The sequence below is a fragment of the Simochromis diagramma genome, unplaced genomic scaffold (assembly GCF_900408965.1).
Source record: "Simochromis diagramma unplaced genomic scaffold, fSimDia1.1 OVJJ01000590.1, whole genome shotgun sequence".
Lineage (NCBI taxonomy): Eukaryota > Metazoa > Chordata > Actinopteri > Cichliformes > Cichlidae > Simochromis > Simochromis diagramma.
In genome coordinates this window covers 1,818,677-1,844,732 of record NW_024387057.1, presented here as the reverse complement: position 1 = coordinate 1,844,732, position 26,056 = coordinate 1,818,677, and the positions used below count along the sequence as shown (strand labels likewise).

At 43.1% G+C, this 26,056-nt stretch overlaps 2 protein-coding genes across 4 annotated transcripts in view; both read left to right on the top strand.

The window, feature by feature from the left end:
- The first annotated feature begins 728 nt into the window (after positions 1 to 728).
- Positions 729 to 11,393, top strand: sf3b2 (splicing factor 3b, subunit 2). Of its 2 annotated transcripts, XM_040045166.1 has the most exons (22): positions 770 to 899; positions 1,345 to 1,391; positions 1,619 to 1,666; positions 2,546 to 2,773; positions 4,371 to 4,421; positions 4,818 to 4,902; positions 5,037 to 5,116; positions 5,439 to 5,547; positions 5,777 to 5,868; positions 6,082 to 6,294; positions 6,382 to 6,504; positions 6,599 to 6,679; positions 6,776 to 7,003; positions 7,089 to 7,238; positions 7,360 to 7,449; positions 8,085 to 8,192; positions 8,288 to 8,395; positions 8,661 to 8,803; positions 9,447 to 9,548; positions 10,208 to 10,307; positions 10,417 to 10,608; positions 10,990 to 11,393. In XM_040045166.1, the coding sequence occupies exons 1-22, from the start codon at positions 770 to 772 to the stop codon at positions 11,059 to 11,061; spliced, it is 2,580 nt and encodes an 859-aa protein (XP_039901100.1). In that variant the 3' UTR covers positions 11,062 to 11,393. The 2 variants fall into 2 exon arrangements, with proteins under 2 accessions (XP_039901101.1, XP_039901100.1); XM_040045167.1 differs by lacking the exon at positions 1,619 to 1,666 and having other exon boundaries at positions 729 to 899; positions 10,990 to 11,061.
- A 1,663-nt stretch (positions 11,394 to 13,056) lies between these two features.
- The window catches only part of LOC120742009 (phosphofurin acidic cluster sorting protein 1), a 75,241-nt gene continuing 62,241 nt past the window's right edge, over positions 13,057 to 26,056 (top strand). For both annotated transcript variants that reach the window (XM_040045162.1, XM_040045161.1), the window contains exons 1-2: positions 13,057 to 13,067; positions 15,986 to 16,521. In XM_040045162.1, the coding sequence (XP_039901096.1) occupies positions 16,370 to 16,521 (152 nt within the window). In that variant the 5' untranslated portion in view covers positions 13,057 to 13,067; positions 15,986 to 16,369. The remainder of the gene's footprint in view (positions 13,068 to 15,985; positions 16,522 to 26,056) is intronic.

Here is a 26,056-nt window from a genome sequence, read left to right as displayed (position 1 = left end):
ACATACATACACACACATATTTCCACATACACGCTTACATCTATATCCATATACATACATGCCATCCAACTAGCAGGTGCATTGAGAGGTGCAGTGTGGTCAGTGATATTGCACGTTGAGTGTGTGTGTGTGGGTGGGGGGGGGGGTGCTGTTGGAACTATGCTAAATAAGGTTTTAATAAGTACAGTTTAAAGAGGTAGGGGTGTTGGTTGCATTGAAGTATAAACAGAAATACGATTTATAAATAAGGTGTAATGTCCGTGAGTGTTATTTCTATGAAATAGACAGAAAGAACAAATAGTAAAAAAAAATTTTTAAAAAAATTAAATTATTATTAATAATAATAATAATAATAATAATAATAACATGTAGATAATAAGATAATAAACAGAAATTAGGGTGTAATGATCGCACAGAAATGTGTAAATGATCACAGTCTATGGGGGGGGATTGGGGTCACAGATTGCCAAAGTTCAAGCAGAGGGTGACTAGGCTGTGTGTGCATTGTCTGAAATGATGACGGATTATGAGATCACACAAATGTATTGACTACAGTTGAAGAATATGATTTTTGCCCCTCTTTATGTTTTCTCTTATTAGGAATTTATATTTTGAAAGCACGTGTTCTGACTGAATATTGGGGTAAGTGTGCATTGAATTAAAAGAAAAAAATCTCTCTTCATACTTCACGTCCCGTGGTGCATTGCGTCTTTCCCAAGCTCTCGCGTGTGCTTCGCTGCCGCCGTTGTTCCATTGAGCTAACCTCAACATGGCATCCGACGGACCGCCGGGCACTGACTCTCTCCCGTCCGATTTGGGGAGTGCTATTGCAGCTCTGAATACATGGAGCATCCCGGATCTTCAGGGCAAGCTGGCAGAGCTGGGAGTACCCAACATGGGTAAGAAGAACATCCGCGTAGAGCACTAACATAGACAGTATTTGGCTATCGGCAGCTAGCCAGTTGCTAACTTTAGCTAGTAGCGTTAAAACGCAATGCTTCCGTTGCAACGAGTTTAAGCTAGGCCTGCGTTATGTTTACACTCTGTTGAGTTCATTTCACGCACTAATTAATCGAGTACGTGACATTTTAATCCCTGTGATGCAAGTTGGATAAAGTTATGACCATTTGGTTAGCTATTTTCCTTAATATGAGTTCTGTAACTAGTGCAGCGGTTTAGCTGCTTTGCTAACTTTAATACGAAGCGGTCAGCGTTAGCTAGTTTTGCACAACTTTGAAATGCGCTCCGAGTTGTTCTGGTACATTTTTGGTGTACATATTACAAGCCTAGATTCATATCTTCCTTGTTTAACAGCCGTTTCCGATTCATTCTTTCTCTCTTTAGGTCCCAGAGAGGAGTTGATTGACAGACTGAAGGGCTACATGATGCAGGTAAATGCGTTTAAATTCAGTTTTATCCGGTCATCGCTCAGCTGTTTGGTATGGTGCTGAAGCTTTTTCTAACTGTTGATGAGCTTTCAGGCTACACTAGAGTAGTCTTGAATAAAGTCTGAGGAAAAGTTATTAGTAAATCCTAGCTATCCTAGCTCTGTTTCTCTGACCTCCCCGCCTTTTCTTTAAAATTAAAGAAACTGTGTCTTGAATGTGTCCCTCCACAGACTGGGATTCTCCTCAGCAAACCTGATGATAAACAAATGGGCTCCCAGGTAATTTGGAGGGAAACGCTGATATCTGTTTAATACTGTAGTATACAATGGTGAACCACATGTCAGTGTAGTGTTTTTTCTATATTTTGATTTACATGTTTAAAGGTTGCCATTTTTGAACACTGGACCAGCTTTTTATCCTCTCAAGGATATTTGAGGTGTGTGTGAGTTTGCCCATCCAGTCTACCGCTATTTGTTTTGTGGACTTTGAGAAGGCATTTACCCTGGTCCTTCGCAGTGTCCTATGGGGCTGTTTCATTAAAATGGGGTGTTTGGTCCATTTTTACAAGCCATTTGGTTCCTCTACAAGTGTCACAAGAGCTTAGTCCACAACAATTAGTCTGATGCGTTTCCAGTCGGTGCTGGACTCAGTCAGCACTGCCCTGTGTCACCAATCCTGTTCAGTATTTAAGATCAGAATTGTTGGCGTAGCCAGGAGGCAGAAGGCTTCCACCTTAGTGGCCTCAGGATTTAGTCTGTGAATAACTAAAGCAAGTTCATAGACAAGGTATGCAAAATTTACAGTGTTACACATTTACTTAACAAGGAAAAGATCCCGTTCTAGGAGGACATGCTTCTCGTTCTGTCAGGGCGGGCTTCTACTAAATCAAATATAATAGAGCTATCTGTTGTTTTAACTCAACGGAGCAGACGAAAGTACCTTTATTTAATCATAAGTTTTCACTCTTGCAAATGTGTTACAGTTGAGTATGTTTTGTCTGTTTGTAGACCTCTGCTAAATGGTGCTAAGAAGCAATTTACCAAAACAGAAATTCACTGAACACCTTAATATCTCACTCAGATGGTCACACAAACAAGTTCACTTCAGTCTTTCGCGCTTCACATTTAAATCAGTCTCCTGTATTTCCTCCTCTCTAGATGCCAGGTATCCCTGCCATGCCCCCAATGCCTATGCCCCCCATGCCTCCCGGTATGGGTATGATCCCAGCTATGAGCATGATTCCTAGCGGGCCCCCTCCACCCGGTATACACATGGGCATGGACCACTCTGGTTTGCCACCACCTGGCCTCACACAGGATGATCAGCTGAAGATGGCTCAGCATAGAGCAGCCATGGTGTTACAGCAAGAGGAGAGAGCCAAGCAGGTGAGGATAGCTGGACCTAAAGTTTACTGTTTCACTCATTTTTGCCATTTTTCTTTGCATTCAAAACGTAGAGTTCAGGGCTCTAGACTAACTTTTTGCCAAGGTTTGCACTGGTGCGCCTAACTCTTTATTTGGAGCACAGTTCTACAAGAAAAATACTTTACTGAAAAAGTGCTTGTGCTTAAAGTGCTTTGGCAATATTGTAGACAATGTTAAACTTAATCATCATCTCGGCCTCTGAGAGAGAGGGGACACTTGGGCAGTGCATTTATCGCTGCATAAAATGTGTTTTCTGGATACACTGTGCTTTTTCAGCGTTCAGAGATTGATGGCTCTGTGTCAGAGCACTGGCTATGAATTTCAGACGGATCAGGCCTTAACTTAGAGAAAAAAATAATCAATAGTTCTTTTCATCTTTTGTCATTACCCACAGCTACATCAACTTCTGTCGGCCTAGGCTACTCACTAGGGCTGGGCATCATCACTTTTTTCTACAATCCATTCGATTGTGATTCACAAAGTGCTGATTCGATTCGATTCAGTTTTGCCTCAGACAGTCAGAAATATTATAATTCTGATCATTTATCAGTACTGACACTTGTGAGACTTCATCAGAGGAGTGAGCATCACAGCAGATGCCTTTTGTGTCAAAGTAACTGAGAATAAAACTCAGAAAAACATGAAGGAGATTTTCCTGGCCTGGCTTTTTATAGCAGATAACCTTAAAAATATTCTGTAATTTTGCATAGTTTTAAAAAGTTTAAATTTCTTCAGTATTGAACAGCAGAAATCAGGCTTTCTTGTCCGAGGTCATTTAAGTTAAAAAAGAAAGAAAAGGCAGCGTCCGACAGCGCTGTAAACAACAGTGAGTTTATCGTGGTGGAAGCAAAACGGCAAACGTGAGAGAAGATTACTGATGATTTATCAACTGTGAAGTGTAGTTTGGATCTTCTTTTGCTGCTGGTTCAGTGAATTTGGGTTGGAGAAAGACAAAATCTGCAGCTCAGAATCGAACGCAAAAAAGACGTAAACACAAAGTGGCAAATCGCAGACGCATCAGAATCAGTGAGCTGTCTGCTTTCAGCCCCGACGGCGTGTACGTGTCGTCGAGTGAGAAAGCCGAAAAAGAGAAAGCTGATTCTGATGCGTCGGGTCCGCTCGGTGTTTACGCCTTTGTGTGGAATCCGTTTACCTGCTCTCATTTGCTGTTTGGAGGTTGTTGAAATAGTTTTGTGAGCTTTAACCTGAGCTCCTGGCGTTTCTGGCAAAACACATATTCAAAAGTCGAGTCAGGATTTAATGAATCAATATCGCTTTTTTTTTTTTTTTTTGTCACGCTATTGAAAAATGTGGTCGCACTCTAGAGCCCTGGAGTAAATTCTGAGATGTGATCATAACTTAAAGCACAGTTTTAAAAAAGACCTGAAGACTTTAATGTAATGTCATGTGTAAATAAGAATAACACACTATTGTAGGGGAATGTGACAGGATAAATGTTTTTGTAACTTTTTAGCAACACAGCAGGACCACACAGAAAACATTTTACAGTTACAAAACGTGTTCACTGACTGGCTGTTATTGTTTGTGGCTCTCTCAGGGCGATTCCCATGTCATGGATGAACACGATCTTTTGGAGCAACAGAAAAGGGTAAGAGGGTGAAAAACTCTCAGTTGAAATATTTTCTTGGTGAGCTGCGTGGTGGAAAAGGGTGAAAAAACCCACTTTGGTGTGGGAACAAGTTGCTGCCCCAAGTGGAGAATTTTAAAGTATCTCGTTCACAAATGAGGGAGAGTGGAGTGGGAGTGACAGATGAATCAGCATAGTGGGTCCTGTATGGTGTGCTGTGAGAATCTGAATATGAAAGCAAGGCCATGACTTTTATTAGTGTGCTGGCACCCTCACTTGGGGTTAAATGTTGTGGATAGTGACCGGAAGAATGACACCACAGACATTTTTTTGTTTTTGTTTGGTTGTGTGCAAAATTTCTCTTTTGTGCTACTGCAAATTATAAACATATTCATTTCTGTCCCCCTCGTACGTCAGGCTGCAGTGCTGCTGGAACAGGAGCGTCAGCACGAGATGGCCAAGATGCAGCCCAGGTCCATGCCCACTGTCACTCCAATCAGAGGTGAGTTTAAGCAAGTTTTAAATAACACGAAATGTTATATAATGAATTTGAAATACATTTTTTAATTTCTTTTTTTCTTCTGAAACAGCACATTTTAGGAGTTTTTTGTTTGATAATAATTCTGTGTGTTTTAGGGCCTCTGCCTCCAGGTGTCAGCATGTTACCAGTTCAGAAACACAGAGTGCCGCCTCCTCCTGGAGAGGACAACAGAGAGGTAAACCACCACTCCTTCCCGTATGTAGCGTTACTTCGTCTTCTCAGAAAACTGTTCCGAAGTTTCTTTTAAAGATATTGAAAATCTCTGCTGACCTGTTGATTAATTATACATGACCAGATGAGATTCTTTGACCCCTTTTCCACCATTGTTTGTATTATGTGTCCAGACATGCATGCATTAGTCAAAATTGTGGTCTAATACAAACATTCTAGTACCAAGTTTTGCTGAAACACAGTGGTGTTTTTGTTGTTGTTATTTTCAGACACACCGGTGCACGTAAAATTTCCCTAATCCCACATTTTTCCGGTGTAAATTTCAGAGCTGGCAGAGCGAGGAGATGAGCGTCACTGGGCCCAAGATCCCTCAGGCTCTGGAGAAGATCCTCCAGCTGAAGGAGATCAGACAGGAGCAACTCACCGATCCCATAGGTCAGTCAGCTGGTTAGACTGCTGCTAAACCAGAAACCTTTATATTTTTATTCAGTTTTGTCCTGTAGTGACGGACTGGGAAGACCAGCTATAATTGTCTGAAGTTGTCCAATTCAAAAAAATATATTTTTGTTTGATTTGTGACTGGAAAATGAAGTTTTACAGTATGATCTCCACGTTTTTTTTTGTTTTGTTTTTTATACATATATATGTGTATATCTTTCAAAAGAGGATGAAGACGAAGATGAGGGAGGAGATATGGATTCATCTGCATTGCCCATGTCTGAGACAGATGACGACAGCCAGATGTCTAAAAAAGATGTAAGCCTCTTTTAAGCATCTAAGATGAGCACCTTTAAGAGTCACAGCATTGTGAGTCCATATTTGTCGCTTGAACTTAAAATTGTCAACCCAGCAAACAAAACTGTAAAAACAGGATTTGTAGGTCCCGGCATGAATGACTCCACTATGAGGCGGTTTTTGTTTAATTTTGTTTGTCCCGTCTCTGAATTTGTCAACCGAACTTTTCCTCAGAAAAACCGCAAACGCAGGAACCGCAAAAAGAAGAGCAAGAAGAAGCGAGCGCAGGAGAAGAAGGAGCAGGCGGAGCAGCAGCAGAAGGAGAGCAGCGACAAGGAGAAGGACAAAGAGAAGGAGCAAGAGGTGGAGATTGAGTATGTCACAGAGGAGCCAGAGATTTACGACCCCAACTACATCTTCTTCAAGCGAATTTTTGAGGCGTTTAAGGTGACTACAGCAGACATAGTTGAATATAAGCGCATCCACTTTGTTCCCCACCTCTAATGCAGTCTGTCTGTCCTTGTCTTCTTCTAGCTGACTGATGATGTGAAGAAAGAGAAGGAGAAGGAGCCTGATAAGTCCGAGAAGCACGAGACGGCTGTGCTGCGGAAAAAAGGATTTGAGGAGGAGAAGAAAGACAGTGACGACAGTGATGAGGTTTGAACACCTCCATTTTTTACGCGAGCGGAGCAAAAAGTACGAGTACTTGTCTGCTCATGTGCTGAACATCTGAAATGTTTCTCATGTGCAGGAAATCAGGCCGGATGCCCCAAAACTATCCAAGAAGAAGCTGAGGAGGATGAACCGGCTGACAGTGGCTGAACTCAAACAGGTAAAAATATATGGTTTGTGTTTTCAGTCTAAAAGTCCGTGCCTGATTCTGAATAGATGATAACTTTTTATTTCTCCTGCTGCCACTTCGCTTCAGTTGGTGGCTCGTCCAGATGTGGTGGAAATGCACGATGTGACGGCTCAGGAGCCCAAGCTGCTCGTGCACTTAAAAGCCACCAGGAACACGGTGCCGGTGCCCAGACACTGGTGCTTCAAACGAAAGTATCTGCAGGGAAAGAGAGGTATCGAGAAGCCGCCGTTCGAGCTGCCCGAGTTCATCAGGAGGACGGGAATCCAGGAGATGAGGGAGGCTCTGCAGGAGAAGGTGGGTGTTCTTCTGATGGTCTGAGTCAACATTAGCAGAAATAATACTGCATGATTAGTAATTCTGTTTTTCTGTCCACTCGCAGGAGGATGCCAAAACTATGAAAACCAAAATGAGAGAGAAGGTTCGTCCCAAGATGGGAAAGATCGACATCGACTACCAGAAACTCCACGATGCTTTCTTCAAATGGCAAATCAAGCCCAAGCTCACCATCCACGGAGACCTTTACTATGAGGTACAAGAATTCTCGCTTTTCTCACATGTAATCAGGACCACGTAGGTACATTTATCAAAGGGACGTTATGAGCGCTAAAGCTCCATGGCATGACCTACTTTGTGTTTTTGTGGCTCTGCAGGGTAAAGAGTTTGAAACTCGTCTGAAAGAGAAGAAACCCGGAGATCTGTCTGATGAGCTGCGTATCGCTCTGGGCATGCCAGTTGGACCTGTGAGTTTCACTGTTGTTCAAACGTTGTGCAAATTTAATGAACTAAATCACAAAAAAACAGGCCAACATGTTTTAAATTGACTGCAGTTTCTCTTAAACACACAAATCTGAGCGCATATAAACAGAAACCGAGCCTTGGTGATCTTAGAGCTTCATACTGTCTTTGTTTATCGTGTTCTTGGGCTCATCTTGATCTCAGTGATGAGACTCTGTAATTATATAAGAGTGTGATATAAAGCTACTGTATGAAGCTCCAGTTGCGACAGAAATAAATCAGCTGCTGTTGTTTTGCTGTTACTGTCCTGCTCTGTAGTATCACTCTCCCTGCTATCTCATTATGTCACTCTCTCTGTTACTGCTGTTAAGTGGTTGAATGTACAAGCTGTGAGAATAAATGTGTCAGATAAGACGTGACAGGACTTGTTTACACCGACACAGTAACGAGGACAATGCTGCTGTAACGACAATTATATAAATATATCCAGGCGGTGCTTTTGTCGCAGGCAACACCAACAGGCACGCAAATGAATGCTGAGCATATTTTAAGCTTGGAAAATGCGATCAGTACAGGGGGAGCGAAATGAGGAAGCAGAGCGAGCATTTCATTTGGATTTTTGCTTTATCTTCATCGCTAGAACGCCCACAAGGTGCCGCCTCCCTGGTTGATAGCCATGCAGAGGTACGGACCTCCTCCCTCCTATCCCAACCTGAAGATCCCTGGACTGAACTCCCCCATCCCGGAGGTAACAAAATATCCAAAAAGCAGTTTAACAAATATGTCAGTGAATCAGTTATTGCTCATTTTTCCTGATGTTGTTTATCTGCATCCCTTCATCAGAACTGTACTTTTGGTTATCACGCCGGAGGCTGGGGAAAGCCCCCGGTAGACGAGATGGGCAAACCCCTTTACGGCGACGTGTTCGGGACCAATTCTGCAGACTTCCAGGTCAGGAGTGCACAATATACCCTCAGAAAAATAATTCTAATCATCATAATAACTTCTTAACAATGTAAAAGTGTAAATACTGTTACTTTAAGTCCTACAACAACTGTAACTCTTGTGTATGATTGTTTGTTGGTGCATTTCTTGGTATGAATTTCATCCAAATTGAAATCTTTTGTCTTCACTTTAGGTTTTTGTTTTCGATTGCTACACATATTATGGCCGTCTCTTAACGATGACTGATACACTAACATGTTTCTGCATTTAGGCTAAGGCGGAGGAAGAAGAGGTGGACCACACAACGTGGGGAGAGCTAGAACCCTCGGATGAGGAATCATCAGAGGAAGAGGAGGAGGAGGAGAGCGACGAGGAGAAGCCAGATGAAACCGGATTCTTCACACCAGCAGACAGGTACTTAATGTGCACAGTGCAGTCAGTGATTTAATCAAGAAGCTGATAATGATTAATAGATGAGTCTTAAATCGTATTTAGAGTTTTCTTACCCTGAAGTGTAAAGAAAATCAAAAAGGTAGCACCTCACAAACATGGCTGCCCACAAACATCTCAGTCAGCAGTTGCTCACATTTATTTATTGACTCACGTCCAAGTGGGTTCATGTGTTTTCAGCTCAGAGCGTGTGAGGCTCAGCGCTTCGGTCTAAAGCTGTTTTTAATGTTGGGGATATGTCAAAAATAAAAATTAACCCTGCAGCTAAAGACTTCGAAGGATCCATTTTGTAGATGTGTCAGGTGTAAGCTTAAGTATCAGACAGACATCAGTGCTGAGATCGACATTAACTTTAAAACTATTTCTTTCATTTAGCGTGTGACTGTAAATGACCTGAGAACAGGGCCGGGAAGTGTCCAGTCACATTAGTGTTTAACTGGGTTATTTGGTCCGTATCTCATGTCCTCGCTTTTTGCTAACAGAAGGGTGCGTGCATGCGTGCCCACAGCTTTTAGACCTTTCTCAAGGCTTGACGGTATGGCGTTTTCTGAAGTTTGTGCTCACCAATAAACTCACCGTGTGCTGTGTGTCGCTTTGTGTGTTTCAGTGGGTTGATCACCCCGGGAGGCTTCTCATCAGTACCAGCCGGCATGGAGACCCCGGAGCTGATCGAGCTGAGGAAGAAGAAGATCGAGGAGGCAATGGATGGGTGAGTGTCGCTCCACTCAGTGCCTCTTTATTAACCATTGGATCATACGGTTTATCTTTAAAAAAATAAATTAATTAACAAAAAAACCTAAAAGTGAAAAATGCACTTCTTAATAGAAATTGTGCATTTTGGCTCCAAGTATTTCAAGGGTGAGTACTGGGGTATTTTTAGATGTTTTCCCAGCATCCAGTTTTGAGAGTATTGGAGTTAGATCCTTGAAATCTTCCGGTACTACAGTTCTGTAAAGCTAACAAAGAATGACGGATGATCGAGGTCTGTAAAATATTTGGACGTTTAAATATCCTTTAAAACAGTCCAAATAAGGTTTCACAGATATTAAAGCTTAAATATAAGGAAAAAAGAGACGATTTCATCCAGAGACAAACTGTCCTGGTATTTGATGGCATTTGAGGAGCTGACATGGAATGACCCATTCATATTTATTTATATGAATGATGCTGTCTAAAAAATAAATGAGTCACTTTTGCTGTAAAGAGCAGGGAGAAAATGTCATCACACCCACTCCGATTTTTCTAAGTGTTATAAAGTCTAATGCCACACTTTAATGGAAATAGCATTCATTTAGAAAAAGCTAGAACTGTTCTGTGTTTCTAAAGCACCGTGCGCTTTTCTTAGTTTGACGCGTTCTTGTTTTGCAGCAATGAGACGCCACAGCTGTTCACTGTTCTCCCTGAAAGACGAACGGGCCCAGTAGGAGCAGCTATGATGGCCTCGACGCACATCTACGAAATGTCAGCGGTAAGGAGAAGTGTGTCCAAATGAAATGACATTACAGCCATTTTTCTTTTCGTTCCCGTTCTCCTCTGCCACTCTAGCTGAATCTTAAATACCTCTCTGCTGTCCTCAGGCCATGGCCAGTCGTAAGGCTGGCGGAGGGCAGGAGTCGCAGGGCGTGGAGGTGGCCCTGGCCCCGGAGGAGTTGGAGCTGGACCCGATGGCCATGACGCAGAAGTACGAGGAGCACGTGAGAGAGCAGCAGGCTCAGGTGGAGAAGGAGGACTTCAGCGACATGGTGGCTGAGCACGCAGCCAAACAGAAGGTACTAAGACACACAATTAGTGGCTTTTTAAAAACATTTTTCCTTCACACAAATGTTTTTGTGTAGCTGATTTCTGCCCCAATTACACGCTCAGCTCCTGGAAACTTTAAAGAAATGTTGCAGGCAGATAGCAGAGGAGTTCAAAGCAAAAAAAAAATCAATCGTGTTTGTTTAAGAGGTCAAAAATTACTAGTTCCCACGTCATCGATCTCATGACCAACACACCTGATGTGTCGATTACCAGCGTGTTACTGTAAATGAGTTCTGTTTATAACCTAAAGGAAAGTGGAAGTCAATAGTCATTTAGGTTTTCCCTTGGGGTGACATTTGAATATTAATAGTTTCCCCCTCCTCCGTTTTTTCTTCCTTGTCGCCAAACAGCAAAAAAAGAGGAAGGCCCAGCCACAGGACACGCGAGGCGGCGCCAAGAAATACAAAGAGTTCAAGTTCTAGAGGAGATGAACCAAAACGGAGCTCAGCGAGAGAGTCGTCCACCGCAGGAAATGAAAGAGGAAGAGGCAGATTTGAATTTCAGAGGATGCACACTGCAGCACCGATCATCTGTTAGCGCTTTAACAGTAAACCGTAAATCAACAGCGTGGGCATGTCTCATGTAGTCAGTGTCACATGACTGTGGCAAGGTGCATTTTTCTGTGTTGAACTTTTTAAGGTCTTGGTTAGGTTTTTTGTTTTGTTTTTGTTTTTTTCATGGTAACCATGTTTTGTTTTTTTTCTGTTTTTTGTAAATAAATGACGTGACAACACGAGTTCACAATCTTACTGCCTCCAGGTTTCTGTTTCATTTCATTGCACTCTTTGGGGAGGTGTGATTACACGCTGGTGGTAAAATGCAAGACATTTTCCCCATCTGCGTCAGCTGAAGTATCGGGACTTTAGACTTTGCATCTTAATGACCTGTACTGTCTCTGTGAGGCCTTTGCTTCCACTGAAGCTGCAAAATTCCTGCCTCTGAGTTTTAAGGCTGCTTCTGATCACTTCTGTTAACCTGGCCAGAATATCCATATCCAAACAAGCTCAGACCTAAGATAAAAGAGCCCGATGTGTTTATATATTCTCCACTATGGCTATTAAACACAAGTGGCCCAGAAAGAAGGCTTAAAAAATGACTTTTAGAGCAAGAAATCTTTTTTTTCTTAATCTCACCAACTTATTCCTCTAACATATTCCTATTAGAAGTTCGATGCAATTGTATTTGGTTGGTGCTTCACAGTCAGGTAAAGTGCAAATCTAAAGGTCCATCGAGCAGCACCTCGAGGTGTTTCTATTGCTAATTTATTTTTAGCATTAACAGACTATTGGCTGTTCTACATGGCTGTCTTGGCCGGCAGCCCAGGAACCTTTCAGAAGTACTCCAGGAACTAATGTGGGCTTCCAAAGCCATCACCCTGGATGGACCCGAGTCAAAAGAGCTTTCCATCGACAGTGAATGGAAAGAGTACAAAGCTGTTTGCCTCAGATCTTCAGCAGATATGTCACATAAAATCAGCTTGGACCAAGGTGGTCAGGGAAGCACATATCAGCAGGGGCCAGCTCAGACTTCTAAATGAGGTCTGAATCTCAGAGAGTAGGATGTAGTTCAGGTTTCTGCAGCTAGGAGGCAAACGAGTACCAAACATGATGGTCAGCTGACTGTCTGAGAAGCACAGTGACCTAAATAACTGCAGCAGCTTCATGCTGACTCGGTCACTGGTACACAGCTTCTCACATGGAGCAACAGCCTGTTCACATCAGATCCTTTAACCATCCTGAGAAAGGCAGCAAAGCACCAGCATTCCCACTATGGCAGAGGTGTCAGGACAAAGGACCACAGCTTTCTTAATAGGCTGCTATTACTGAAGAGCAGCTTAGAGGCTCAGTTCTGTAAAAGTGTTGAATCTGACATTTGAGGATGTCGCCTTCACCGATGTGACTGAAACTTTACTCTCAGTGGGCCATTTAGAGGAAATAAGACTTTGATACTGCTGACAGAGCCATCTATCCAGGCACGGCATCTGCAGTCGCTGTACTCGGCCTCACTTACTAGGAACTTTGCAAATGCACACAGACTTCTTTCAGCACTTCCCTGTAACACATGGGGGAAATATGCAAGGTGTGGCTGTTTATTTGCAATCTTCCTGTGTATTCTAAAAATAGACAAATCAATAATCACTGGTTCTGCTTATGTAATGTGAATGTTTTATATGTGTTATATAAACTTACTATTTTAGGGGGATTTTTTGTTATGTTTTTTTCTACCAAAAGAAACAATATAAGCACTTTTTAACTACTTTTATCATTTTAGATCTCTAGCAATAATCCAATCAGCTTGATATAATAGCATGCACTGGTGTGGTTACTAAATCTGTCACAAACACAGATGAGTGTAACGCCTCTCCACCGCATGCACACACCGCACAGCTACATTGCTGCTGTACAGTAAAATGGGAGCTGGAGTTGAGGTTGCATAAGAAACGGTGTCGACTTAATTGACTGTGACACTGGATTTTGGAGCCTTTACAGTGTCACTTGATGACTTTGCAGATTTAGGCCGCTGTGTAAAAAGTAACCCGGGATTATCCCGTGACCATGTTTTAATCTGCTCCATTCTAATCTCTTTATCAATGGCAGGAGGTGCTGGTGGTGAGAGAAGCTTGTTAAAAAGAGCAGAGGGAAGGAGGGGAGGGTGCTCTGTGTTTACGCAAATGAGCTGATTATCCCAAAAACCAGTGAGAACTAATGACAAGTCCAAAGTCTTTAACATGCACTCCCTGCTTAATATTGGCTAAAAAAGAAACACTGAAAAGTACGATATAAGAACAGATATGTGTTTTAATCATTAAATCTTAATGTGAGAAAAATAATATCTGTGTGCTTTAAAGCCTTTTAAATATTTACAAAGAGTTTTGAGATGTCCCACATCCTCTGAATGCAGCATCATCTAGGAATAGAAAAAAAAAAGGGCCAAAACATGGCTCTATCAATTTTTCATTAAAGTGCAGTTATGTGCGTATCCTCGGGCTGTCGTGAACATTTCGAGCGCGTAATGTTTTTGTAAGCTCCGATCACAGCTGGGATAATCTGCCTGTAGAGAGACGTCAAGCTGATGGCAGCCGGCCCCGGCTGTGACGCTGCCATTAGGTCACCTTCTGATTCATATTCAGATGCAGAGATTGTAATCAGAGCAGTGCCTTTGTCACCTGAAGGTGCAAACGCTGCACCTGCTTCACGCTGCACCGACAGGCAGCCAAACCCGGAGGAGGCTCAGCATGGTGGCTTTTGTGTCAGAGGGTGGATGGCTCGCACAGCAGTGCAGTGGGGTGTAGGGAAAAGGCCTGTTTGTGTGTGTGTGTGTGTTTCTGTTTTCTTTGTGAGTTTAAAGCCACATGCAAACAAAACTGTTTTGCCACCATATGAAAATGAGCCAGCTCTTTGCTGAATATTAACTCTGATGTCTTATCTGGCAGATCTTGGAAACTGTGAAGAGAATGAGAGGAAAGCAATCTCAATTCACACACTCTAACCGGTTTTGCATATTTCTCATAACAGCTGACAGAGCATAGGTGTGTGTGTGTGTGTGTGTGTGTGTGTGTGTGTGTGTGTGTGTGTGTGTGTGTGTGTGTGTGTGTGTGTGTGTGTGTGAAATAATCTATACGTGTGTATGACTAATGGGAATCATTACAGGAGTGCCTGAGACTCCAGACGGTGTGCAATATGGGTCAAAAACAGAGCAATTTGCAAAAGGATCCTCAGTAAAACATCCGAGTGGGGCCTTCATAGTACAGATTTATATGGAAGCTTTACAGTAAGAGGTGTAAGGAAAAAACAAAACAAATCATTGAATCATGGGTAAATATTACCTCTGGACCTTCTTTAGGATTTGAATTAATGCATATGTAAACAGGAAGAGGTGTTGCTTCAGTGTGTGTTATTTGCCAAAAAAGAATGTTTTCAGTTTTAGGTCTGAAACGTTGGACAAACACACAAACAAACATCATCCCACTGACCTAAAAGATGTTTCGTTTTAGCTGTTCATGTCCTGAACTGATCCTTTTAGTTACACGCTGTTGCTGTGGGTAATTAAAGGCATTTCTCCAGGAGCACGTGCCACCGTTGAACACACACAGTAGGTTGTAGGCTAAATTCCTGTAATGACATTCTGTAAGTCAGAAGGACACTCTTGCTCCCTCTTTCTTCATCAATTCATATTTGAAGTTTCTTTTTTAGGCTGACCTCATACATTATTCCTGAGAATATACAGCAGTATGCAAATCCTGTAAGCACAGGAGGGCACCTTCTTTACTTTTAAGATTAGGCTTAAAACTTTCCTTTTTGATAAAACATATAGTTGGGTCTTGATCAGGTGACCCTGAATCCTCCCTTGGTCATGTTGCAATAGGTTCAGACTGCCAGGGGATTCCCATGATGGGCTTTTTCTATTACCCATGTGTCTATACACAACTCTGCATTAAATTATTAGCAATTATTTAGTATTTCATTTTGTCCTGTTTCCTTTCCTGGTCCTGGTTCTGCAAAATGTTTCTTCCTGTTGAAAGGGAGTTCTTTCTTTCCACTGACACCAAAGGCAGAAAACTCCATCTGATTGTTGGGGTTTTCTCTCTATTATTGTAGGATCTTTACCTTACAATATAAAGCACCTGGAGGCTACTCTTGTTGTGAGTTGGTGCTTTGCAAATAAAATTGAACTGAACAATCAAAAAAACAAAGGCTATAATTCTTAATGTAAAAGAGGGACAACCAAAGTGTATTTAAAAATATTACACTGGACTATAGTCCAGTTTACATGCATACATACTATCATACACTATTACCACAGAATAAATTATAATTAAAAGATTAAAATAAAGTAAGTACATTTGTAAAACTTGCTAACATTATTACTACCACTTCTAATAATCACATTCCAATCCTCATAAAGAACCAAATAAATTAAGTGGAAAATGTAAAATATATTTTAAAATAATAATAAATAATAAATACATGTATAATAAAATGAATGTTATATTATTATTAATATTATGATTTAATTAATTTCTCCATTGGTGGAGTTGCATGCCTTTATCTAAACAATAAACTAAAATAAATAGTAAGCTAGCAAATTTAAATGTATTAAAAATATATAATGAATATAAAAATGTAAACAAAACATATTTAAAATAGAAGAAAATAAAAAATGGAAGAGGTGACAAGACAAATAAAAATACGATATACTAAATAAGTTTAAAACTAAGGATAGTTGAGTCTGCAGTGGTGAACAAAGTGCGTGCGGCGTTCAAACGCAGTAACAGCAGCAGCTGTGATTGGCCGGTTCCTGTCTGTGAGTCTCGCGCTCAGGAGTCGCTCTACGTCCTCAGTAGAGGCGTTGCTCTCGCTGCTCTCTGCTCATTGTGCGACTTCGGCGAGAGAAATTTCCGCTTCCTGCACCGATAAACACCAGCGGCGAACACACACCGAGCCGACACCAACTTAAGCAGAGGGAGAGACGGAGAGAGCCGCGGGGATTTGCCGCCTGCCGTCCGATAGAAACCCCGGAGACTGCGATGTTTTCACTGTCAGGCGGAGATTAGCACTTTCCTGTTAGCGCTTCGCTCGCCTGCACCATCCGGAGCCTGAAAAAACAAGGCAAAGCGAAGCGAGGAGACGGAGCTACAGCACCAGAGGAAGGACGACACACGGAGAAGGCAGACTACTACGGGTATTCTCCCCATTAGCTCCGTGTGAAAGCCCGTTTTAAGCCTCCAGGATGTCGGAGCGAGGAGGGCTCCCGCGGACTGGGGGCGTCCCTTCGCCGCACATGCAGCCCTCCAAGCCGGTCAGCATCTCCAACCGGCCGGTCCATATGAACCTGTACGCTACCTGGGAGGTGGACCGCTCCTCGCCCAGCTGTGTGCCGAGGTATGTGCAGGGGAGATGGTCGGGCTTAGCGTTACTTATCGCTTTTTGGTGGGGTGGGCTGGTTGTTGTGAATGGGAAGTGACCCAGTCAGTGTGTTTACACTGGGGGATTGCAAACACATAGACACCCACGGGTGCCTATTTAGGAAGACTCATTGCACTGATGGCTGTTGTAGTGTTAACAAACTGGTAGATCCCTTTAAACCCATTAATTAAGAGGCTGCCTCCAATAGCACTGGTGTTACCCTGTGACTGGACCTCCTGTTCGCACTTTTGTGGTCCCCAGCCCTCAGCTCGATCACTGTACGACCCTGCTCTTAAAGATGAAAGCAGGCTCCCTCGTTATTTCTGATCCCTACAGCAGGTGCTGCCCAAACAGCCTTAGTTGTTGCCCAGCTGATCAGCGCAGACAGACAAAAGATTGATGAAGCAAGCTGACCGTCGCTGCAACTGTAGAGAGCCACTTTGCATCCATTTATTATACAGCTGTAACAGTAGGTGGTGTGATGTGTGAGTCTGAGGGAGAAGACAAAGACAGGGATCATCTTTGAGGTGCACCCACAACCTGAAACGTCTTGTTTAGTGTCATATGCCTGCTCAGACTTTCACTGCTTCTCATCATGTGATTGGTTTGTGTGTGTGTGTGTTCATAAGGGCAATGCAGCAAGGTCATGTTAGGAGAGACACCTCATCCACCTCTAAGCTCTGCCTCAGACAAAGACACTGAAGCGTTTCACAGCCACTCTACAAGGGGTGGGCTCACAGAGGCAGATGCACGTGGTCATGTGTCCTGTGATAATCAGGTGTAACCTAAATGAACACGCTCCAGCTGCAGCTTGTCTCATTGTTCTTTTTATGGCACTTAAGTGATAATCCTGGTCATAACAACTTCGATTCAGGGTCGAAGGTTAACTGCTACTGCTGAAGTAGCGCTTGTGTTTTCCAATGTCAGCTAAGCAAACAGTTGGGGAGCTGCTGCAGCATAAAAACGTGCAGGGACTTTCTGTGAAATCACGTCAAACGCAGTGCTTTTCTCCATAAGCCTGAGCCGCATCCTCATCCAGATGAGCGCAGATGTTTAGGTGACTAAAAGCAATTAGTGGGGAATAAAGGCTCCATGGTCATCATCACACAAAGCCCACATGCTGACACCCTAATGCTGCTTTCTGAAATGCTCTGGGGCTTTACTGGTTTTAGAAGCAAAGCCTCAAAAGTACGCTTGGCTTCTTAGCGGTCTGCGAGTGTGTGTGTGTGTGTGTGTGTGCACCTCAATGACACAGCTGTAAATCTATGTCTTGGAATTGGCTCTCTTAACTATAACACCCAGTGTTTTCCTGCACATTAAATGTATTTCCCCCTTTAGTTTGAGATGATTTTTACCAGTGTCTTCAGCTGGTTTTTTTGAGTAGTTTGGCATCGTGCTGCAAAATGCGATTGTGGACTTTTTCTATTTTTTTTCTTTATTCCACCCTGCAGCCGTCACGGCCCGTCAAATATCTTCGATTTCACTGCAGTTTCAGCAACATTGAAGCAGGCAAGGAGGGGGAAAAAAGGAGGGTGGCAGAGAAACGGAGGATGACACTGGGAGATGGGGAGTAGCAGCACTGACTCTGTCATCTACATTTAAATGGGATTTTTCACAGACACAAGAAACAGGGAAGTCTAATCCGGAGCCAGAAGAACCTGCATACCATGCACTGTGAATCAGTCGCGGGGGATGTCTTGCAGAGTCTTGACTGTGGCCTGTTTGCTTCTTGTTCACTGCCTTGTTGCCTAATCTTTGTCTCTGCAGTAAGGACTAAGAACTTCCCCTCTCCAGCCGAGGTGGTGTTGCTCTAACCTCTTCCTGTCTACCCAGAATGCCTCCTTGTGTGTTGTTTACACTGAGCTGTGGGTTGCATTTGCCCTGGCAGGAGCACACATCCTGCTTATCCTGATATGTTAAAAGAAATCTGGACCTGCTCTGTATTTATAGGTGTTTATATACCCACCCTGACTCACTGGCCATGTGGCTCATTTTTTTTGTTGTTTTTATTTTTTGCTCATATTCAGAGGGGAGTTGACAGGAAATACTTGTGACTGATATCAGAATGAGAGATGATATCAGTTGTTTGAGCAGCCAGGAGTCAAACTTTCATTTTCTGCAGCCAAAGCAACGAGTACAGCAGCTGCTCCGGCAGGCCTGACACTTCACTCCATGAACGCAGAGGCAGGGTTAACGAATAGAGATCAGCAGCTCTCAGGTGCGCTCGTTGTCAGGTGGAATGTCGGATCGTGCCCACTCATGTTGCACGCTGAACATGGTTTGGATTCCAGCGCTCAACAGGAGTGTAGTCAGAGGCTCTTTGTGTAGCTGCTCTACGACAGGTATTCCAGGAATTGGTTAGAGCACCGACATGATCACCTCGCATCGTTAAAGAAGCTGAGGGGGAAAGTCCAATGACTCGGGTTGCTGGGTGGATCGTGGGGATTTTTGCTCAGTGTTTCACTTTGGCTTCTAAGGAGAAAGCCTTCACGAGTACCGTGCCCCACTGACCCCTACCCTCAACACCAGGCTTTGTCCATTTGCAGGCTGCTGCCAAGGGATTGGTCGGACTTTCCACTGTGGCCGCTCAAACAATAACTCAGACCGAGTTCACCTTAACAAAGAAAAAAATTAATCATGTTGTGAAACCTACTTAATGGGGCATTAGACAAGAGTTGGCTGATTATGAGATTAATAGAGTCTAATACAGGCTGATATTGTCCTATTAGAATTGAAGAGCGTTTGCTATATAGGGCTGCATGTTGTTGAATACGAAAAGACAATGCAGAAGAAGTTTGCCCAGAACAGCAGCTCCATTCCTTATTATTAAAAATGTGTTTGGTACTGCAGCAGAACAGATGGTGGTCATTTGTGAAACATATTGCTGGAAAGTTGGGGGTACGGTATAATCAATCCCACTGAAACAAGTTGTTTTAGAACAGAGGTGTCAAACATGTGGCCCAGACAGTGCAAAATGTGGAAAATGCAATGGAGTAAGTGTGAACTTTTAACTGTGTTTTATTCCTACGAATGGATCACATCCAAACTGAGGAGCCAGAGGTTTGAATCACTGTCATATTTACAACTTTCTGACAAAGACACCACCCTCACCTGTCATAATACGCCTGAATAGGTAATAGAAACACCTTCAAAAAATACAAAACGAGGTGGCTTTTTACCATGAATGAATCGATAGACGAGTTCCTGTTTTATTCTCTTATTATTGTGACTCTACAGGGGAAAAAAAGGACATCTTTGAATAAACAGTACATTTTCTGTATGTATTTGTTAACCTGTAACCCCCTCAGCTGAGGTGTGTAATGGATTTAGTCTGGCCAACTCTCAAACTGGTCGTGATTAGTTTTAGGAATCTAGTTCATGAAATGCGAAGGTTTTCAGAAGGTTATTAGTCTTCTGGCTCACCTTAGTTCAGATTTAACTGTATGTGGCTCCTGTAATAAATGGGCTTGACACCTCTGTTTTACAGCCTACGTTTTTTTTTTTAGGATGTCCCCTCTTTAAGCTGGCTTTTTTCTGATTTGCTGCCCCTCGAGTTCTAATCATCAGTAAGGTCTTCCCTGTTCACAGCCAAAACTGTGAACCTGAGATGACATTGGGGAAATTTCCAGTCGCTGACATCACACAGAGCCAAGAGTAGGCAAAAATGTTTTTTTACCCTTGGAACCTGAATATATGCTGCTGTTATTCCTGGGTATCTTTTTCTTTTTAAACCATCAGAGAGAGAAAAAACAAAAATTATTTATTGATTAACTACACGTCACGTCTCGAGCATTCATTGTATCCACTTTAAGTTGGTTAAGCGCTTCATAATCCAGCTATTTAAGTCAGCTTCTTAGAAGAGAATCAGCCTGACGCCCAAACGTTGGGAGCTAAACACACAATAAACAGTATAAATAAGTGAAAGCAGCGAGGTCAGTGCATTAAAAATAAATCTGCTGCTCTGGTAATGAATACTGTTGGCGTGAGGAAGTGCGCTGCAGAAATGCAGGATGTTCTGAATTATACATTGTGTGTTTGTTCGACTCGTTCGCTGTAATTGCCCCGCGATACAATAGTGGACGTCACGTTTCTCGAGTGTCAGCGTTACATTATCCTCCCCCCCCCGAACCCTTGTGCGCACACCCCTCCCTCCTCTAAACACCGGCTGTTGATCGCGCACACACAACTGGAAAGAAATGGAAAGAGCGCCGACAGGCTATCACATACGAGCATGCTCACAGGCAGGGTGACAGGGCGCTTCATTAAGGAGCTTTGGCTTTGCCGCTCCCTTAGACACTTCTTTTTTTTTTTTTTCTTTAAAAGCTGAGTGGCCGAAAAGGTCTGAAGTTTCCTCCGCGGCTCGGCTCGCCTTTTGGAGATGAAGGGAGACGGAGCGTAAAGTATAAACCTCTTCACCCAACTTGCCACCGTTATTTACTATTTCCGCCCGTAGCCTTCCAAGCACAACTCCTCAGGGAAAGCTGGAACACGATGGCATGCAGTGCATGACCATTATTGACTGTAATGATGTTTATCCAGTGGTTTTCCAAAATACACTGGAATGTGTTTTTCCCAGTGGTATTGGGAATAAAAATGTGGCAGTTTGGAAAAAGATTTGCTGGTTAAATGTCTTTCTCAGCTGCTTGAAGGCTGACAGGCAGAGAAACCTTTAACCCTGCTTTAAAAAGCTGCTAACCCACTCAAAATTTCACCGTTACGCCTTTTTTCTGCTGTAATTCTGCACAGTGAGACGAATCCTCTTTTGCCGACCTTGCTTAGATTGAAATTTGCTGGGTAACGGTGTCAGCGGAGAGGCCTGATAACGACCCGGAGGAGAAATCTCAGTATCACACCAAGGAACCTGCTTCTGATTTGGCACTTTAGTGCGACGTACAACTTTGTCTAACAGTGTTGTTTTTATTATTATTCCTTTTCCATTTTTTGGTTAAAAAGACTCCTCGAGTATATAAAGAAACTTTCAGAGCCTTGTTGGGGAACGTTTCCCCGCAGTGCTGTTCCCAGGAGAAAATAATCTCCAGCCTTGACGCGTGTTCTCATAAAATTGAAGCATGAAATATGCTAATTCAAATCCCTCATTTGAATGATTTGTCTCCGGCTGCTATTTTGTATATTTCCGCTCCTCGTCGTGACGATTTTTTTCTTTTCCTTCTCGGATGCCTGACGTATGATTTGGTCCCGAGTTCCCGGTCGAGATGCTTTTTGACGTCAGTCGTGGATTATTTCTTCTCTCTGTGGCAGCAAAAGCCTTGACGTGTGTCCTCAAAAGCTGCATCGTGCTGCAATCATCTAAACACTGTCAGTGCTGACTCGAGTAGACAAAGATTGTTGATGGCCTAGAAACATTAAGACCTGTGCACCCTGCTTTTTCATATCTAAATCCCAGTAATAGATGTTGCTACACTGGCTCACCTTGACAGCCTCACTCTGTATTTTTAGCAGCCAGTGTGGGTTATGAAGCTATTTAAGTATTTCTTGTAACTGAATGCGTTTGTATTAATGACGGCATGGAAAAACATCATGAATTTTTTGAAAACGCAATAATCATCCATCTATTTTCTTCTGCGTATCCAATTCAAAGTCATGGGAGGGGCTGGGGCGTGTCCTGGCTGTCATGAGGTGAGAGGTGGGGTACATCCTGTTGTGGCGCCTTGATTAGACTGGGCGCAACCAGCTCATGAGCAGACTGTGTGGGTCTGTGCAGATATCACTCTTTCTTTTTTTCTTTGTTTTGTTTGACCACACAGTTTCGTCCATGGAGAATTTACATTACGGTGCACCAACTACACGTGCGCCCCAGGGAGCAGACTTCAGAGAGGTGTATGAATGACTCCTCAGCTGTAAAATCAAGGCTTAACACAGAGAGACTGACAATAATATTATCTCACATCCATGTTTTGGGTGGGAGGAAACTGGAGAGAACCCACACAGGCATGGAGCATGCAAACTCCACACTCCCTGGACTGTGGAGATTCTGCTAATCACCGCAGTGCTGCGGTGTAAAGAAAACTTTATCTCAGCAGCTCAGCTTGTACTTTGCAGTGAGCACTGGATGGATGGATGATGGATTTTTTCCCCCCTTTCTCCCACTTCAGAAAAGAAATCGTTCTCTCCGAGCCTGTTACTGCCAGTGCACTCGCACATAAAGCGATGCCCTGCTCATCGAGTTGTGGGAACTAAATGTTCGCAACATGCAGTTTCACAACCACTGTCGAGGCTAACTGCTGTCTGTGAAACAAGCCCTTCGCACATGTGGTGAGAATTGCACGGCTGCTGGGGCGTCCTTTGTGCAACTTGTCTAGGGTACGTCTCGGGGTACGAAGCAAAGGGTAGTAAGGAAACATAAATGTGACCTGTGTCAGAGAGACCGATAAAAGCTGGTTATGTTGCAAACGTTGTGCAAAAGTAGGCAAACAGAAATCATTTGGGTGTCAGTGGGTGTTTGTTTCTCACGCAGGGTCTGGTAGCAAAAGCGAGAAGTGTGAAGCTGAGGTGTTTGGCTGCTGCTGCTGTATTGTAGAGGTTGTTGTCGGTCGGTCTCTAAAGCTGCTGTGGTCTGAGGAGGCCTTTGTTGCGGTATCGTAATGTTCTTGTGTGTGTTTTTGTTGTTTAAAATTTATACTTTTGGTTGCTGCACTGTTTGACTTCTGGTCATGATCTCCCTACTGTGGGGACATCTGACACACACACACACACACACCACACACACACACGGACAGATTTCCATTTCCAAGGTGCAGTGACACCTGATTCGCAGACAGTGTCACTGACATATGCTTTGCTTTCATCCACCGTGTTATGAGCAAGGACACCTCGGTATAAAATTACAGAGAAGGACGTGCAGTGTGGAGAAACGCAAATCATGCTGACAACAGGTACATAATCGCACACACACTCTTGAACTAGATCATCGCATGACGGCAAGTTTTCTCCGCAGCTCCATTTTTGGCCTGTTGAAACCTGAACGCTGCACTTTGATGGAAAAATGAAATTCCAGTCGCTTGCTGCATACCTCTGTTTGTTTATAGTTTTCCTTGAGAGGAAACTTTTTGGCACTTCTGCCTTACTGTTAAGATTTGGACTTTGTAGTAGGTAAATTGTGGGTGCAGAAAAAGTTAACAGCAGATAATTTGCACCAGGACATAAAAACAACAGTTGTTCTTTGTGCGTCTGTGCTGCCACTTTTTATATCTGTGGTCATGCAAATAACGCTTGCTCACGTCTGTAATCCTCTCCGGCTCAGGTTACACGCTGTTTCCCCTGGGTGATAACACAAGCTCGTAATGCACTTAACACAGATTGACCTTGACACAGCGCCAGTGTTTTAGTAACTCGATAATTTATTGGCATTTTTTTCCAATTCTGTTTTTTCAGGGCTGTGGTTTTGTGGTTGCGCAGCTTTGTGTTTCTAGCTGCTTCAGTTTTACATAGTTTACATAGTTTGAGTTTTCTATGCTGATGATGTTCTAGTGCTCTCTTTGAGTAAGAGCAGGCTGGATCGTCCTTATCGTATATTTGAACTGTGTGTGAACGAAATTGAAGGTTTCAAGTATTTTTTTTTTCCAGTGGACGCTAGCAATGTGAGGTAAGCATATAAGCCCAAGTGTTATACACTTAAGCAACCATTCACTGGCAATTTGTTGATGCTGCATTTGAGTTTCTCTTCTGAGAAACTCACTGATGCTGCCAATTAACTTAATTAGCTGCAAGATGTTCGTCCAGCTGTTTGTTTTTCAGCCTTTTGTTGCCCTGTCCCAACTTTGCTGAGACCTGTTGTCATCAAAATGGTACATTTTCTCAGTTCAAACATTCAGTATGGTTTCTTGTGTTCCAATTTGAATAAAATATGGGCTTGTGAGATTTGCAAATCATTGCTCTCTGTTTTTGTTTACAGTTTATGCAGTGTGTCAGTTAGGGTTGTACATTGGTGGCCATGGGTTTGCCAGAAACCGAGCCGAGGAAAGCCCCTGTGTGGGGAAACGGTGACGTAGCTACGTTAGCTGCATGCTAGGATAAGCCAGTTCACTTCTTTCTGAAGTTTCATAGATAAGAAGCACAACTCTCTTTCTATATAAAGTAAAGCTAATATGAATAGGGTAATAGATTTTAACCAGTTTAACACCCAAAGGTAAAAAGACACAAAACTAAACTGGCAAAATGTTAGCAAACATGCTAATGTTTTATACTAGTGGCTTTTAATAAAACATGAAAAAAAGCCGAAGTCAAGCCGTGTATACAGAGCAGTTTGTGGAGGGATGGGCTGAAAGAGTCACAGTATTTTACTGTAGTCCAGTAAATGTCATTTATAGAATATCAGAAATGGTAGAATTAATGTAGCTGGAGTAAAAACTGAAAATGTGCAGCTTTCTCTTAAAGCTTTGTGTCTTTCCTTTTTCCCCCCTCTTATGTTCAGTGTTAGAGCTGTGTCACTTTGGTCTCGCACCGCAGATTCAAATAAAAGGATCTAACCTGTAATACCGTTACACTTGTTGGAGTGGCTGCTTCTCAGCTTGACTCATGCTGTGACACTGTGATATTCTCAGTTTGTTATGACGGCTGTACTGGGGCAGGAATGGCTGGGATTGGTCGATAACCAGGGGCATAATGTGATCACCCAGTACCCACCCAGCAACGTGCAGTTGTGCAGAGACGGGGGTGGTGGATATGGCGCTTGGATAGCATCGCCTCCATGTCTCAAGCTAAACTGGATTAGGCGGGTACTCTGCTCATTAATCCGTAATCGCTTTAACGAAGGGTCAATTGTGTGTGTGTGTGTGTGTGTGTGTGTGTGTGTGTGTGTGTGTGTACGTGTATGTGTGGAGAGAGAGACAACAAAGAGAGGCTGTATGCTCCTGTAGTGTGAACCTGTCACTTTCAGGCACACCCATAGTCAGTGAAATGCAGAAATGCACAACAGGCCTGTGAGCAAGATGCTTTTCCCACTGGCAACACATATGTTATCTTGTGTAACGCACGCAAGCATGCACACACACACACACACGCTGCACATCACGTATCTTGCAAGACTAGATTTGAAAGTCGCCAGACAACAGGCCTGCGCTCTGGATAAGGAGGTGCAAACTAGCCAAAACATGATGAACAGACTTGCCACCAAAGATAACTCGTGCTCGGGTTTATTTTTTTTTCTCCCTTTTTTTACACTGCAACGGTGTCCGAACCTCAATTCGTCAGACATATTTTCTTTGCTATAAACACACTTGATCACCTTTGACAGATTTGAATGTGCTATCTGTGTGTGAGACTTCAAATGTGTGCATGTTTAAAGGTTGCCCTGCTTAGGAAGTAACCGGCCTCGGTGCGTCCTTGCCTGTGGCTGTGGGAAGTAGAGCAAGACGGAAGGAAATGGGCAGAGAGAGAGAGAGGGAGAGGCACTGAATGAAGGCGAGAGAGCGAGGGGACAGCCTCCATACAAAACTGAGCAAAAGAGCAAAAGGTCACTTCTTAAATATCTAGGACACCTTACTTTGTGTGT